At 38.5% G+C, this 17,322-nt stretch overlaps 1 protein-coding gene across 2 annotated transcripts in view; it reads left to right on the plus strand.

The window, feature by feature from the left end:
- Dthd1 (death domain containing 1) overlaps positions 1–17,322 on the plus strand; it is a 70,012-nt gene that overhangs the window by 14,587 nt on the left and 38,103 nt on the right. For both annotated transcript variants that reach the window (XM_040747095.1, XM_005074390.4), the window contains exons 6-7: positions 5,397–5,561; positions 12,295–12,584. In XM_040747095.1, coding sequence (XP_040603029.1) covers positions 5,397–5,561; positions 12,295–12,584 — 455 coding nt within the window. The remainder of the gene's footprint in view (positions 1–5,396; positions 5,562–12,294; positions 12,585–17,322) is intronic.

Here is a 17,322-nt window from a genome sequence, read left to right on the forward strand (position 1 = left end):
TAGCACAAAGAGAGATGCTCTCTCAGCCTGGACTCTTAGGGGAGTGCCTTGACCCTACCAAGAGTAAAATGATAGACTCTAGACATCCCCTATGTGGAAGTATGTGGCAATAGGGTGGGGGGGGAGGGTGGAAGGGGAGTGCGGGAGGAGGGGAGGGAGAGGGAACTGGGATTGACATGTAAAACAAGCTATTTAAAATTAAAAAAAAAACTAACGATAAAAAAAAAAGATTTGTGCAAGGAGCTCTACTGTAGAATCCTGCTGCCACATACTAACCCTTAAGAAAAAAAAAAAAAGGTGACAAATGTCCATAATAGGTGATTGCCAGGCCTGTGCCAGTGCATCCTGGGCTGTGTATCTGTCATCCTGTCTCCCTGGTAGATTATCTGAGGGAAACAAACCTAGTTTATAGAGATCACCTTTTGAGTTCAAGCAGACTCAATAGGAGATTTCCATGTTACTCAGTGTCACTGCTAGAAGGAAACTTTTAACCCTAACTGGACTGATCCTGTCCTCTGAATGCATAGCCACTGACAAGAGAAGAGCTGTGGACTCAAGAAATAGCAACATCAATTTCTTGGTTTGATCACAGTTTAACATATAAAGTGAATTTTCTGTTGCTTAGAAATATATTCTTCACTGGTAATACAGAAAAAGAAAGTAAAGATGAAGAGGAAAAACAGATAAAGATGATATTTGTCTTCTATATATGGTGTTTCTACTTTATTTGCTCCATTAGCAAACATGTATTATTATTAATTGTTTCATTTTATAACTGGGAAAAATGGATTGATGCATCTTTTACTTTATCCAAAAGAGTCTTAACAGGTATTATTCTCATTTGTATACTTGCTCCCTGGTATATGGAGTCCATTGCTTTGTTCATGGATAGATAAGTAGTCAGGTTAGAAATAAAAGCCTCCTGAATGGAAATTGATGGGAGTCATCATCCTTCTTTGTCCATGAAGAACAGCATTATGTAAATATTTCTTCTTTGTTGAGTTAGCTATTCTGAATCCTGATGTAAAGAAACAAAAACACGAAGAGAGGAATTTGAAAGGGTAGATCATGCTGATCAGTACGACAGGTTAGCAATGTGTATGTTTTCACTTTTGAAAAAACAAATGTTATTCTAGTTTTTAAAGCACAGTGTCTTTAGGAGTACACTCTCAAGGCATAGTACCTAATTTACATATGAGCTTAACAGTGAAGAGTGTTCCTATATTTTTGAACAATAACTTTTGGAATAGAGGCATGTGCTGATGATTTTGCTAATGTTGAAAGATTATGAGAAATCCTCAGCTGTCATATCCACACACACAGTAGATTAGATTATGGAGTCTATGATAAGTGTAACTGGGACTAAGGACATTGTCAATTAGGCAAGACCCCAAAAATTTATCACTTGATAGTTTAAACAAGATAGTTGGATCAGGGGAAAAAAGCTTTTCTCTTATTATCACTCATTTGAATTGAAATCCCAAAGTGATTATAGTGGTAACAAATATCAAACTCAGAGTGCACAATTTCACCCATAAAATGTTCATCAATTTGTAAACTAAATACAAAACGATGTAGAAAATAGGCCACCAGAAGTTCCTCAGTATGCCATGGACCCTAGGCAATGTGACTATGCATAGTTTCCTTGTACATTTACTTTCTGCTTTAGAGTTTTTATTGCTGGGGTGGACATTGTGACCAAAAGCAACTTGGGAAGGAATAGGTTTATCTGACTTACACTTCCATATCATAGTGCATCACCATTGAAGGAAATCTGGGCAGGAACTGAGAGGGAGACCATCAAGGAGTGCTGCTTTACTGGCTTTCTCTCCACGGTTTGCTGAGCCTGTTTTGCAGACAATTGCAGGACCCCTTGCACAAGGGTGGCACCACACACAGTCCTTTGTCCCACATCAATCATGAATTAAGAAAATGCTCTACAGAAGCTTTTTTTTTTGCAATTGAGTTTTCTCTTCCTGGGTAACTAACACAAACTTGTGTGATAAGTTGACAAAAAAATAGTAAGGAAACACTTCTATTTTAAAACAGCTCCATCAAAACATGCATAATGTATAATGGGGATTGTTTTAAATTTTTGAGTAAAGAGATTCTATGCAAAAATCAGTACTTTAATGGTTAAATTAGTTTTCTGAGAAAAAGTTAATCCTAAAATGTTAATGACATTCACATTTAAAGGCACATGCATTATGTATATCACGAAGGGAATGTTCTGAAAGTAAAATGTGATATGAGAATTTTGGTAATGTGATTGCTTTCAGCACGTGTTTTCTTAGAGATTAATAACATGGTTATTTTAGTCAGCATCTTCACAAAACCTGATTCTATTTGGGGGAAGAGATGAACATTTTTAAATAAGTCAACTTTAGAAAGATGTACTATGTATTATTTATTTTAACTTTTTGTATGTGTGTGTCTATGTATATGTGTGAGAGTGTGTATGCATGTGGGCATGTGTGCGGAGATTCTAGGTTGATGGTGGGTATGTTCCTCAATCACTCTTCACTTTATTGACTGACAGGGTACTTCCATGAATGTGGAACAGACTGGCTCTACTGGTCAGTCTCATCAGTTTGCTTCAAGGATTCCTTATGTCCATCTCCTGACCAGTGGGGTTATAAGAGGGCAGGCACACCCACATACCTATTATTTATGTAGTTGTTGGGGTCAAAATTTCTATGTTCATGCTTCATGTTTTACTAGCTGAACTATATCCCCAGTACTGGTTTATTTTATTTTGGAGAATTGTCATAAAATCAAATGTCATTTTTTATCTTGACCAAATACTAGTCATTAATAGGCAACATTATTTGTCAAAGTTTGCTAATAGTGCATTAAATAGGGCATAGTCTAATTAGAGAGCTATTATTCCTAGGAGCTATGGATGTATCATGTGGTTATTTGACTTAAAGATAAGTAGTGTCTATTACTGAGCATTCTGTTTGATAATTCAGGATTTTATCTTTCTTGTATTTGGGGACAGACTCTTGTTATATAGCTCTTCTGGTACTTGCTGTGTAACCCAGCTGACTGCATATTTTGCACTCAGCTTCTACATCAGCCTCCCCAGTCCTAAGATCACAGATGCATGCTATTAGTCTTTATTATTAAGGACAAGTTATGTCACAGAAAAAAAACAAAAAGTTTTTAATCAAACAGTGCTATTACTTTATTCATTTATATTTTTGTATACTGTGAATAAAGTAGACTCTCATTTGTGTTTTCTTGAGCAAATTATATTCCCTGACATGTTTATACCTCATGCAGATGGTACCACTGCATCTTCATAAATCCAAGTTTAGAGAGAAATTGGAATATTTCCCTCATTTATATGCATAGAAGCTTAGAGATGAACTTCTATCTCGTATCTGTCAGAAACTCGTAACTTGTCACAGGAGAAATATACAGTACAGATGAGGCTGTGTTATAAGGTAATAACAAATTCTCAACAGTCTGTGTATCTCATTATACATATATAACAGCAATCTTCATATCTCATTCCATGGCTATGAAAGACTGCTTTTCACTTCTTAAGTCTGTACTTAGGCACAGAACAAATACTTGGTGGTTGTCATCATGGCTTTAGAACAACTTTGGGTAGACCCATTAGCAATTATCTTCACTGCCTCAAAGTGACAAACCTTTCTTCAATTTCCAATTAGTTAGCTGGGGCTAGTCAAATGGTCCCACTCAACTAGAGTGACAGAGACATGCAACCCCACTGTACAAATAAAACAAAGGGTTAGCCACTATTTTAGTGGCTGTTGCTCTGGAGTGCCAGATGCACTATTTGACTGAATTAAGTTATTGTCTGTCTTGAGTCAAGGAGTATGGGTTTTCATTACATATTACAGTCTCAATGAAATGCAGAGCATTGGAAGGAAAAAGTTAATAGTTAATAACATGGTGGCTTTAGGGAAGGATCAGCACTGTATTTAGTGAAATTGATTTCTAGTGAATGATCAAGATTCTGATTCAATGTAAATAATTTTTAGCTTCAAGGATTAAAATCTACTGCATCTATGATAATAATCTAGCATCCCATAGCCAATTTCCCTAATTCTTGATATTATTCTGTTCAAGTGCCTGAAATAACAATAGAGGCTTTTAAAAACTATCACTTAATTAAGAACAATTTTTTGTTTCTGAGTCATAGGGAATATCAGTTTGTGAAACTGAGGTAAATTTTACACCTCTCCTTATCTAAACACACCCCACATCACACAAATGCAGGGAGAGAGAGAGAGATCTTGATTTTAATAGCTAGCTAGATTGTTTCTGTCCCCAAGAAAGGTGCAGGATGTTTTCCCCCAAAGATGTTCAGTATCAAAAACTTTTCATCATTGGTTGTGAAGAACAGAAGCTGCTTAAAAGAATTCGAGAAGAAAATTCTTCGAAAGACCTGATATTGAGTCTCTGAAGACTCCATTGTCTATTTCATATTAATTTTCCTTCTCCCTTAATGTCTAGATTTTTTCCTAAAATGCACACCATTAATTAATTTCCTTAATCCAGAACTTTGCAACTAAAGAAAAGTGATGAGCCACAGTCTCTGAACTCCTACATATCTAAGAGACTACATTGACTGTCTCTTAGAAACTGGTCTATGGAATGAACTCTAGTTGGCAAGTAGTATCATGTGGTATGTAACACTGCTAGGCTTTGGGTGGGACATGTTACATAAGTAGGAAAAGTGTTTGACAAAGTCTATTGGCCATCTTCTGCTGTAGGAAGTGGTATGATAATATTAATAAACTTTATAACTTTCAATGAATGGTTTGCAAGTATCAACACTTGTATATATAACCCTATAAGTAATATAATTCTAATGTGATAACCAGTGAAATTGAGATACACAGAAATAAAATACTTTTCACATTCATAATCATTTGTTTAAGCAGCAGAACTGAGTCAGGAGAAGAAGTAGGAGTCTATGAGTTTACCTAGAATGCTATACAACCATTCTGGAGTATCACTAGAGAGCCTGTGCTTGCATCTCTGAGCTCATCATGTTTCCAAGTGGTCCCTTAAGCCTCTTTGTGCCATTGGTAAAGTATGTTTCATTCTTCAAATCTATATTTTCACATCAGCATTTTTACTCTGAAAATATCCTTGACTATTATGTTTGCGCTTAAATCATCTGTACTTTCTTCTTAGTATGATGCAGATAGCCCGTGTTGTAAACAGATAATACTATGACAACATATGGATATTTCTTGAAGTAAAGGCTATAACCACTCCACCTTCCTATTCTTGAAGTCAGAAATAATTACTAATACATAGTATACATATGATGGATAGTCACTTAATAAAAAGTAAATTTTTAAATGTGATCTGTGTTATGTAAAATTTTCCCCATTTCTGTTACCATTTTATAGGACCAAGAGTGCCTCCATCAGAAAACCTGGTAACAATGCTTGTGAAACGTTGAAATTACTAGGATTCAGAAGCAGAGATGGTGGTTGGTTTGGGATTGATGATGTTGTGGTGAGAACTGTTCAGAATGGCTTGGTGTCTTTCGAACTGTGTGAACACTTAGAGAGGTAAGGCCATAGGAAACCATCAGAGGCAATGGCACTCTTCTACAGTCTGTAATTAATATGTAGGAATGGAGTCATAGGATTATACTTTTATTGCTCAGATATAATCTTTCTTTTTAGGGTGTACTTAAAAGGCAAACCACAATTGACATGGATCCTCTGTTTGCAATTTTGCCTGTGATAGTTTAAGTAGGACTTTCGAAACTACTTGCAACATAGGTTTGTTTTTATAGGTTTCTCTTCACACCAAAATAGTTTCAAAACAGCACCTTCATTTCTTAAATTCCACAGGATAGTAATTAACCATTCGTATTATGCTCATCTCATAATTATGTAGATATAAACTGAATTTGTTATTTCAGTTCCTTCATTTAGCTTTCTCATTTCCATGTTTTCTAGACGGCCCATTAAAGGACTGTTTTAGACAGTTTTAAGGTACATGAGGATTAGGCACTCATGAAGAAAGGCAATCACACATCTAAAGATAGGTTTCATTTTGTAATGACAACCTTACCTCTATGATTATCCCAGGCCAAATCCCAGAAACTCAGTGTAAGAAGAGAGGGCAAGTAACTGGTTGAGGGAGACCTCTCAGAAACATTCTACGAGGGAATGAAAGAAGCAGAGGAATTGAGGGAAGATGATGGGAAAGCTGGTATGGGTTGGATTTTCCCCAGCCGGTTGCCTCAGGGAAGCTCTGGAATGTTGTGGTGGTTGACTTTGATGGCTACACCTGACAGTCCTTGCCTGTGAGAGAAGGCTGCTCTGAATGAAGGTTTCTGTTCTCTAGAAAACAAGCAAGAGTTATCTTGTTCCATTTGGGGATCGAAATCTGTATCAGTTTCTGAGGATCAATGTGGTAACAAAACACCACAGATTTATTTATGATCTTATAGTTTCAGAGACTCAATGTCTCCAACCAGAGCATATATAGGGTTTGTTTCCTTTGAGGACTTCAAAGGAAGAACCCTCTGAAAGCCTGTCCTCAGCTTATAAATGGTCATCCTGGTTCTCACAGTGTTCCTTGTTAGGTTGAAAACTCCTCCTTTGGAGCACACTAGTAACACTGCATTAGGGTCATCCCTTTGACCTCACCTTAATTTATATAAACTAACATTAGCACTTGATCATGTAATTTGGGGTGGAACAATTAAACCCAAAACAAGATCCATCATGAAAATTCTCACATCACAGAAATGGAGGTTAGTGTTTCATCCCCACCTACATGTGTTAAAGAAATAGATTACTTTGAACATAGTCTGCTTCCATGTTTTGAAGTTTACTTTGATACTTTTCTATAGCCTGACTCTATTTAATGATGGAAAAACAAAAATTTCAAACCATGACAATTGCACTGCCATACAAAGAACACAGCATAATTACACAAAACTTGGTGACAGAGCCTGTAATAAATCTAAGATATATGGTTGCAGCTGATTTAAACATAAACTATCTGCTTTGTCAAAATGTATTTCAGTATAATAAAAATATAGGATAAAAATGTCTTTAAAACTATACCTCTATGGAAGACTGATGAACAAAGGTGTTAAGACTAGGTTGGTTTAACCCCCAGAAACAGCAGACCTGACAAAGGTTAGCTCTTTAATCCCAGACTGATGGCTGCGAATCCAGCATGGGACTGATCAAGACCCCATGAATGTGAGTGTCAATGAGGAGGCTTAGGCAATATATTGGGCCTTGGGTAGTAGATCAGTATTTATCCCTGGCACACTAATGGACTTTGGGTGCCCATCCAACAATGTGAAGTGCACTCTCATCCTGGACCCTTGGGGGAGGGTCTAGGCCCTGCCCTACATGGAGGGCCTCACCCTCCCTGGGGAAATGAAGGGATATTGGGGGGTTGGTGGGAGGGCATAGAAGGAGGGGAGGGAAGGGAGAGGGACCTGGGATTGACATGTGAAGCAACCTTGTTTCTAACTTAAATTTAAAAATAAAATTAAAAAATATTACTTCTGTATTTGTACAGTATATTGAAGTTAGGATAAGATCATATCTTTAATAAATGGGACCTCCTAAAACTGAGAAGCTTCTGTAAGGCAAAGGACACAGTCAGCAAGATAAAAAGGCAGCCCACATATTGGATATTCACTAACCCCACATCTGACAGAGGGCTGATCTCCAAAATGTACAGAGAACTCAAGAAGCAAGTCTCCAAAACACCAAAGCATCCAGTCAAAATATGGGGTACAGAACTAAATAGAGAATTCTCAATAGAGGAGACTAAAATGGCTGAAAGACACTTGAGAAAGTGCTCAATATCCCTAGCCATCTGGGAAATGCAAATCAAAGCAACTCTAAGATACTATCTCACTCCTGTCAGAATGGCTAAAATAAAAAATTCCAAGGACAGTTTATGCTGGAGAGGATGTGGAGAAAGGTGAACACTCCTCCACTGCTGGTGGAAGTGCCAACTTGTACGGCCACTTTGGAAATTAGTATGGAGATTCCTCAGGAAAATAGGAATCAGTGTACCACAAGATCCAGCAATTCCATTCTTAGGTATATACCCAAAGATGCCCATTCATACAGCAAGGATGTCTGTTCCGCTATGTTCATAGCAGCATTATTTGTAATAGCCAGAAATTGCAAACAACCTAGATGCCCCTCAGCTGAGGATTGGATAGAGAAAATGTGGTACATTTACACAATGGAGTACTATTCAGCGGAAAAATCAATGGAATCCTGAAATATGCAGGCAAATGGAGGTACTGGAAGAAACCATCCTGAGTGAGGTAACCCAGTCACAAAAAGAGAAACATGGTATGTACTCACTCATTTATGGATTTCAGACATGAATCAGGGGAGTGTCAGCCTACAATCCCACTAACAGAGAGTCTAGAAAACAGAACCTTCATCCAGTGACTGATGAAAGCAGAGGCAGACACCCACAGACAAACACTGAACTGAACTCTTAGAATCCAGTGTCAGAAAGAGAGAACTGATGGGCAAAGGAGTTAAGAGTGGGCTGGTTTAACCCACAGAAACAGTTGACCTGAACAAAGCAGAGCTCTTGGATATTCAGATTGATGGCTGTGTAGGAAGCATGGGATTGACCCAGTGAGGAGGCCTAGGTAATCTACGGGGCCTTGGATAGTATTTATCCCTGGTGCACAAATAGACTTTAAGTGCCCATGCCACAATATGGGAGGCTCTCTCATTCGGGACTCTTGGGGGAGGGCCTAGGCTCTGCCCTGGATGAAATGACAGTTACTGGAGATCCACCATGGAGTGCCTCACCCTCATTGGGGATCAGAGTGGAGATTGCCTGGGGGACTGGGGGACCTGGTGGTGAGTGCGGGGGAGGAGGGGAGGGAGAGGGAGCTGGGATTGGCATGTCAACCAAGATTGTTTCTAACCTAAATAAAAAAATAATTAAAACATAAAGGTGTGCGCAGATATTCTAGGTCCTTTAAAAGCTTCTACACCGCCAGCAGCTACGTAATACCCTTTGTCCTGAGACATGGTAATGAAATTTCTGAAGAGAAGCTGTCTTCCTATGAACAACAAATTCCTGGATGGTATTTCTGTGACTGCTGAGACTGAGGGACCAATTGAAATTTCGGTACTGCAGAGAATGTGGAATTCTGTAGGCTCAGAGGATAACTACTTTATCTTGGGCTAGTTTTAACTTTCTGGAACAGTCATTCCTTGCTCAATACTCTATCTAAACTAACAACTTTTGATAATAAATAAAAATCCTCTGAGAGGACACTCTCTCAGCTTAGATACAGAGGGGAGGGCCCCAGTACTGCCCCAAATGATGTGACAGACTTTGATGATCCCCCATTGGAAGCCTCATCCTATTTGAGAAGTAGATGGGGGTTGGGATGGGGAGAGAGTGGGGGAAATGGGAAGATGGGAAGGAGAGGGGAGTGGGATTGGTATGTAAAATAAGATTGTTTTAATTTAAATAAAAATTAATTTAAAAAAAACAGGAAAAAAAGTATATCTCTATGGTGCATTTACCAAGGATTGAGCTTGCAGGACAGTAAATGGTTCTGAGTGAGACAGTGAACACTGAATCTGAAGACCAAGGCTGTTACTCTACCCTTGATAGGACTTATAAATACTTTGACACTGGAGAGACTAAATTTATTATATTTTTCTTCAATAATAACAATATTTCTTACTTTTATTTTTTCATATATTTAAAAATTGTTGGTTTTGAAGACCACTTACCAGACAAGGGGGAGCTCTTGAACCCCAGACTGATGGCTGAGAGGCAAACAGTGGACTGATCCAGACTCCATGAATGTAGCATCAGTGAGGAGGCCTCAAAAATCTCTGGGTCCTTGGGTAGTAGATCAGTGTTTACCATGGTGTACGAATGAACTTTGGGAGCCCATTCCACATGGAGGATGCTCTCTCAACTTTGACACATGGGGAAGGGCCTAGACTCTTCCCTGGATGAAATGACAGACTCTGGAGACCCCCACCAAGGGAGGGCCTCACCCTCCCTGGGGAATGATATTGGGATTGACTGAGGAGCTGGGGGAGAGCTGGTGGAGGGACAAGGGAGGAGGGGTGGGTGAAAGAGCTGGGATTGACATGTGAAGCATGCATGTATGTTTGTTAGACATAATTTTATTTTAATAAAATTTTTTTAAAATGTGGGTTTTAGAACCTTTGTACTGTCAATTAGCTTAAAACAGAAACATATTATTTGGCTATATAAAACCATCTCCTTTACATTCTTTTCTTTTTTTTTTAAGAGTACGGGGACTTATAAAGTGCAGAAGAGAGTGTAAGGTTCCCTGGGGCTTAGGGTACTGATGTAATTGAGCAGCCTACCAGCAGTGCTAGGGATCTAACTTGAGTCCTATGCTCAAAGAGAATCGGATCTTACCTGCTGAGACATCTCTATATGCCCTTGTTTGCATTTTCTTCTCTGCACATCTCCATTTTAAATTGTTGATGCTGCAACGATAAACGATATACTTAATGAAAGTAAAAATAAGTATTTATTGTAGAAATTACTCACAAGAGACCAAACAAGTAACCCAGGTGATCCAAGTAGTTTTCCACCGCCGAACTGGAAGCCGGAAAACCGCAAAAAAAGAGCTAGACTTCCACTGTTCAGTCTTTTATACCTTCCTCCGAAACGCCCCTAGCCATGCCTAAAAGTGGGCCTGGCTAGTGACGTAGTTCACCGCCTATGTCCGTATACGTCTTTAGTCATGTCTAAAGTGGGTGTGGTTAGTGGTGTGGTAAACTGCCCCATTATTACCTCATCTGTATGTGCCTCTAATAAGTCACATGGCTAATGGTGGAGTTCTGTTTTCCTCATACAAATTGTTGCTTATTTATTTACTTCATAGTGTTTGAGACAGCATCTTGCTAACTGGAAATTTCTATTTAGAGAAGGCTGGACTCAAGTTCATGGCAATCCTCCTGCCTCTACCTCCTTACTGCTAGAATTACAGATATAAACAATTCCATTTGGATCATTAAATTTTGTTGTTGTTGTTAAGGTTCAAGACACAAATGGACATTATTCTAGGTCTAAATTGCATCAGAATCACCCAAATACTGTCTTTTACCTCCTTATTTGTCCCATTAGAAAGTCTTCAGGGGCAACAACATAGCTTGAGTTGTCATCTCCTGTGACATTAGTGCCTTGTTCTGGACCCCCTCTGGATAACAAATCTTATGTAGATAAGAATACATTCCAAACTAATAATAAATACAACAGGCAGTTGTTATCACCAAAAATCATGTACTGGACATAATTATATGTGTTGCAATTTCACACAGTTGGCAGGGCAATAGGTTTTTTCATACCAACATCACCACAAACATGGGTAATATGCTTGCACTGTGAAATTATGACTTCATCATCACTAAGCAATAGAATTCCTAAGCTCAATTATATTCTTATAGTACCACCCGGGTAGGTGCATTCAGTCACTGATTGAAATGACATAGAATGCATGACTATAATTAAAAGATGGGACCACCTTTAGAGTTCAGTTGAGACAGGATGGTTACATGAGGGATATGTTTTAGAGGGTGATATGGCAGTGTTCACTTACAATCTCACTACATGGAAGACTGAGGAAGACTGAGGAAGACTGCTGTGAGTTCAAGGCTAGATAGGCAACATAGCAAGAACAAACCACCCAATAACAACCAAAAACGTGCTTAAGAATTTAGCTTGAGATCTAGGGAGAGGTCTCAGGTAACGTTCCTGCCATGAAAACAAGAGGGTCTCAGTTAAGCTTCCCAGCACTCAAAAACCTTAACATGATATCTCACATCTCCAACTTCAGTATTGAGAACGGAGACAGGAAGATCTCTGAAACCCATTGACCAGCAAGTCTAGGGGACTGGATGAGCTCTCTTAGGTTCACTGAGACCCTCTATAAGACATTCTATCTCAAATAATAAGGAGGAAAGAGGTGAAGAGATACAAACAGCTAACATAGTCTCCACAGGTATGCACATACTTGTGGCCCCACACCCAAATGTACAGATGTTTACGTCCACACAAACCACATGTATGCAAAACACACAGACAAAGACAACAAAGAACTTAATTAATATAAACTAATTTCTTGACTGCCTGGTATTTCACTAAAGTCCTGTGTTAATATAGGTAGTTGATCATCAGAATTCTTGCTTTAAGTGAAAATGAAGAAAAGTAGCTTTTTCCTTAGGTCTGTGGTGTTTGAATGCTTCATATTCCCCTTGGGTCTTGCCTCTTTCTTTTGCACAGGTTTATTGTGCTACAGTTGTCTTCCACAGTGGACAACAGCCACTTGGTGTCTTTTGTGAAGTCTTTAGAGGAAGCCTCACTCAGCATCACTGCCTGCATTGTATTGTCACACCAGAAGGATAATCCACATAGAGTGGTTATTTTAGTGGTACCTTCTAAGGAGTTAAATCTGGCACTGAAGAACTTGCGCTCAGAAGGGTTTGGAGGACTTCCAGAATCATCTAGACATTTCCAAGTAAGAGAAGGAGAACAACTTCTTTTAAGGTTTACTGGAAACATATTTGGCTCAAGTAAGTATGAGGAACTATTATCATGTATTCTACAGACTATAAGCCACAAACCTCAGATTTAACACCCCAAATTTGTATTACGAAGGAAGACTTCCCTTTAGAGAATTTCAGGAAATATTTAGAGAGTAGTCTGTCTAGGCACCAGTCTTTTTCTGCACAGAGGCACATGTGTCTTTATGGACAGATTCAAAGTGACATTCTTTTAGAAACAGTCTTCTTCATGATGGCTCCCTGTGTTCAAGCTAGCATCATCTCTTCCCTTTGCAACTCCTTAGCTTCTCAACACTCCCTGAATCCTCTTGGCAATATGAATTTGTTTCTGCACAGTCATAGTAATTTGTGGAGAAGCATGTCATGTGACAGATGGCCCCTCACTTATGATGGTTTGAGTTAGAAAAGTTGGCTTGATGATATACAATAGCAATACATGTTCAAGTAGAAGTTGTACATTCTGAGTTTTGATCTTTCTTCAGCCTAGCTCTTTCCAGAATGATACTTTCTGTGATGTTGCAACCCCTAGTTGCCCACCCAGTCTCAAGGGTAAAAACCTAATATTCTGTAGTGTGGTTGCTAAGCCATGGTGTCAAGTATTTGAAGTATAGTAAGTGTGTTTTTGACAAGATATTTTCAATGTGTTGCCTTTGTAAGAAAGTGACTATCATAACTCCAGGAACATCTGCATGTTACTCTTATGATAGAACTGTATTAGCCTTCATTGTATCTAAAATTATCTACAAATTGTTTAATGTGTCCTTCAAGAAGCTAACATTGGTCAGTGGAATCCCAAAAGATATGCTTTAGAAGTATGCCATGTAATTCCTTATTTTAAATGACATGTGTTTTATTTTACATATTTTAAGATATATTCTCAGAAATATATTTTACATTTGGAAATTGGTCTGAGGTACAAAAGGAGCTTAAGAATATTATATGTGGGCTATACTCTGAAGACTTCTCATTCCCACCTTTACCCAGGGTTACTTTTGTTCCCATTATAAATCATATTAGAAATCAGAAATTATTGACTCCTAGGTTTGGATTTTATTCATATTCTCAGGAGGCACTCTTCATTTGAATGAAAGTTCATGGGACAGTGAGCATGTCTTCCTTGTCTGATGTCCTCTGAGCCTAAGAACACTGTCTCTCAATGCCTGTAGAGTGAATGAATAAAACTATGACAGTGCTAAAGAAAATGAGCAAGATGATGGCAATGGGAAGTTCTGGGGAGGAGGAGAAGTGAGTCGCTAAGGAAGGTGAGGAAGACAGTGAAAGGGGAAGTGAAAAGAAGAAAAAAAGAACAAGAGTAAAGAGATAGCTAAAAGAGGACAACAGAAGGCCTTCAAAGGAATTACCATCAGGGCATTTCTTTTTCATCAACTATTTCCTATTCCTTTCCTTTAGTAAAATAAAATATCAAAGGTATACTTATAATGATGGGGTGTGACTAAGGGGTAGATTTTGTGGGGATTTCTGAACCAGGAACCTTGATGTGCACTGACTTGGTGTAATACTCTCTGTATATTTATAAGTTAACTTGCATAACATTGAATTCATGATGCCTACTATCTCTCATTCAGAAAATGACTCTAAGGCTTCACATGGTATTTGTAGTTCACAAAGAAAAAGTTCACTGGGATAAGTGAGATCCAATGTTACCCAATATCTCCCAATCTAAATTATCTTTTCCACCCTTACATACAACATCTCAGACATTGGAAGAGAGGAGAAAGGAAGAATGGGAACAATGCCTTCCTATTTAAGTTCTGAAGCAACAACCACACTACACACCCGAGGAAACTCTCTAAAGAGTCAGAACTCAGAAGTACTCCACTCAAACTCATGATGCAAATGATTTTTCTGTAATACTGAAAAGGCAGCTATGTTCACCTACTCTCCTAAACAGGACTGAGCTGCTGTCTTCACAGGCAGGGAACCTGTTGTCTTGGCTGATAAACTAAGACAGCCTAAAGACTGGCAGCGTGCATGCTAGCCTGTCTATAAAGGATGGAGATGATCTCATCTTCATTCAAAGGTAGGTGAGATGCCCATACTCTTTCTATTGTCCTTTTTCTGGAGATTTTTGCTCATACTAGATCTTCACTGGAATTTTCTGGATCTAGGAGAAACATGACTCTCCATTAAGAATTGACACTTATCACTCCATCAGAACCTGTAAAGGTGAAGGAGATAACTTCAGGTGTTCTCTGCTTGCTGGGCCCTCATCTCCACTCCTACTTCTCTCCCACTCTAATGTCTCCTATTTCATCTTTGTTGTTGTTGTTGTTGTTGTTGTTTTGGTTTTCAAGACAAGGTTTCTCTGTGGCTTTGGAGGCTGTCCTGGAACTAGCTCTTGTAGACCAGGCTGGTTTCAAACTCACAGAGATCTGTCTGTCTCTACCTCCCGACTGCTGGGATTAAAGGCGTGCGCCACCACCACCTGGCCCTATTTCATCTTCTTATGTTCAAAGAAGTATTCCTTATTCTCCCTTATCATAACATTTTCTTTAGGAGCCTTATTTTAATTTCACAGATATTCACCTTTTCTTTTGTGTCTCCTGATATAGACGACACTTTCTATTTACTTATTTAATGCCAGTTTCTGTATACTCTCCTTGGAAGTGGGCAGTCTTGTTGGGGGCACCATGTAACCCCCATGACCTAGATTAATACAGGGCAGATAGAAGGACCTCTAGGATTACAAATGAAAACAAAGGTCTTAGCATTGTACTAGTAATTGTGATGGTTGAATGGATTAATGGTATGTAAATTCATTAATTCATTATTGAATTTAGATGACTGTCCATTAAGAACCCCAAAGTATTCTGCCCTACAGATACAACACAGATGACTCATGAGAAAGTTTCATGAGAAATAAACACTGTTCCTACTTCTGAGATGAAATCAAAGGGATGTTTCTGTGTCTTGATTTTCATCATTTGTCTGTTAGACCTAGAGCATGCTTTTATTCTCTGTCAGAGCTGTTGATACAGCACTTACACTTTTTGATGCATGCTCCTTAAGACCCCTTTTAGTGCAAACAAAATCCAGAAAATGCTAGCAATTTCTTGGAGAAGGTTTTCTATAATGATACCTTAGTCTTAATCCTAATGTCTAGAAAGACTCTCTGCAAGTCTGTTGCTTTAAACATGTTGTCAGTGTCTTATGCCCTTTAACTCTGGGAAGTGAAGCTGCTATGACCTTGGGTAGCATATTAAATTAACCATTTTCTATTCACTCTATAAAACTTGCCTACTATTATGTATATTGTCATCTACAGACAAGACAAAGTAAGTAACTAAGTCACTACAATATACAATATAATGCTGGCCTAAAAATGTACTGCAGAAAAACCAAAAAAGGAAAAAGACAAAGAAGAGGCAGAGTTAGGATTTTAAACAATGATCATGGAAGAACACATTATGTAGGTGACATTTATATAATTCTCTAAGGACATGAGAGAATGAGCATTAATCCCATCTGAGGAAGTTTGTCTCACGCACAGGGATTAAAAGTGCATACAAATTGTGTGCTTGAGGACCAGCAAAGGCTAAGAAAACAGGATCATAAGGCATGAGGAAAGGTAATGGGAGATGAAGACTGACCCTTCCTAGGGCCATTGCAAAGATTGTGCCTGATACCATTTGAGATGAGTGGTCCACAGGGTAACACGACTCAAGCTAGATCACAACTCTGTTGAGAATAAGCTGCAAGGTGCGGGTTAAATGCAAGAGAACAGTTAATGGGCTATTTCTGTAACTGAGCTATTTCTGTGAGTCTTTGACAGACCTTCGAGAAGAAGCTGTGGATAGTGGGTAAGAATCACAAAAATACCCAGAGACTCTGTTTCTCTTGGTATATTTTGGTTCCTCGTGTAGCTGGCACTTCCACTTCCTCATCTGACTTTTCTAATGAAAACTCTCATTCATGTATGTGTACTGCCTATGACATCAATAAAAAACATTTAGTTCTCATTTCTGAGAAGAATATGCATTGCTAGAAGAAACCTCTGGTTATTCACAAAATATAAATAGTGTTTTGACATGGCAAGTATTTGTCCAATAGTGGTTATCTCACTTCTCTCCTAGGGACTGTGTGTCTTACATGGTGAGAAAGGGGAAACACTCCCCAAAGGTCAGCTAGTCAAAGCTGTCCTTCTCTGAGTTTGAAATGTCACTTTCATTTTTACCTCTTTGTATGTGTCATCGGAAGAGGAAAAATACTGTGTTTTTCTTTTATGTTTTTTTTTACTATTTTGGCTTTTTAAATTTCATTTTTTATAAATTTTAATTTAAATTGCAATCTTATTTTACATATCAATTCTAGTTCCCTCTCCCTCCCATCCTCCCATGCACCCCACCAATCCCTCATCCTACTACCCAAGGATGATGAGGCCCTCCATGGGGGGATCATCAAAAACTGTCACATCATTTAGGGCAGGACCTAGCCCCTCCCCCATGTATCTAGGCTGAGAGAGTATCCCTCTAATTGGAATGGGCTCCCAAAGTCCTTCGTTTTTTAATCCTTTGTTCTTTTTTATTAGAGTGATGGCCCTCAAAATAGAGTGTTCTCTCTTAGCAACATTGCAAGCTCACATTTAAAAGAATATATATTCCAGTTGTTTATAAGATCAACCATCTGTTACTGATAAATCCCCACTAATTGCATGCCTGTTTAATTTACTGATGTGACTTTTAGAGCTTCACTACAGATACTGTGAGTTTTAAAAAGGTGTTTGATG

The sequence above is a fragment of the Mesocricetus auratus genome, unplaced genomic scaffold (genome assembly GCF_017639785.1).
Source record: "Mesocricetus auratus isolate SY011 unplaced genomic scaffold, BCM_Maur_2.0 Super-Scaffold_100006, whole genome shotgun sequence".
NCBI classification, from domain to species: Eukaryota; Metazoa; Chordata; class Mammalia; order Rodentia; family Cricetidae; genus Mesocricetus; species Mesocricetus auratus.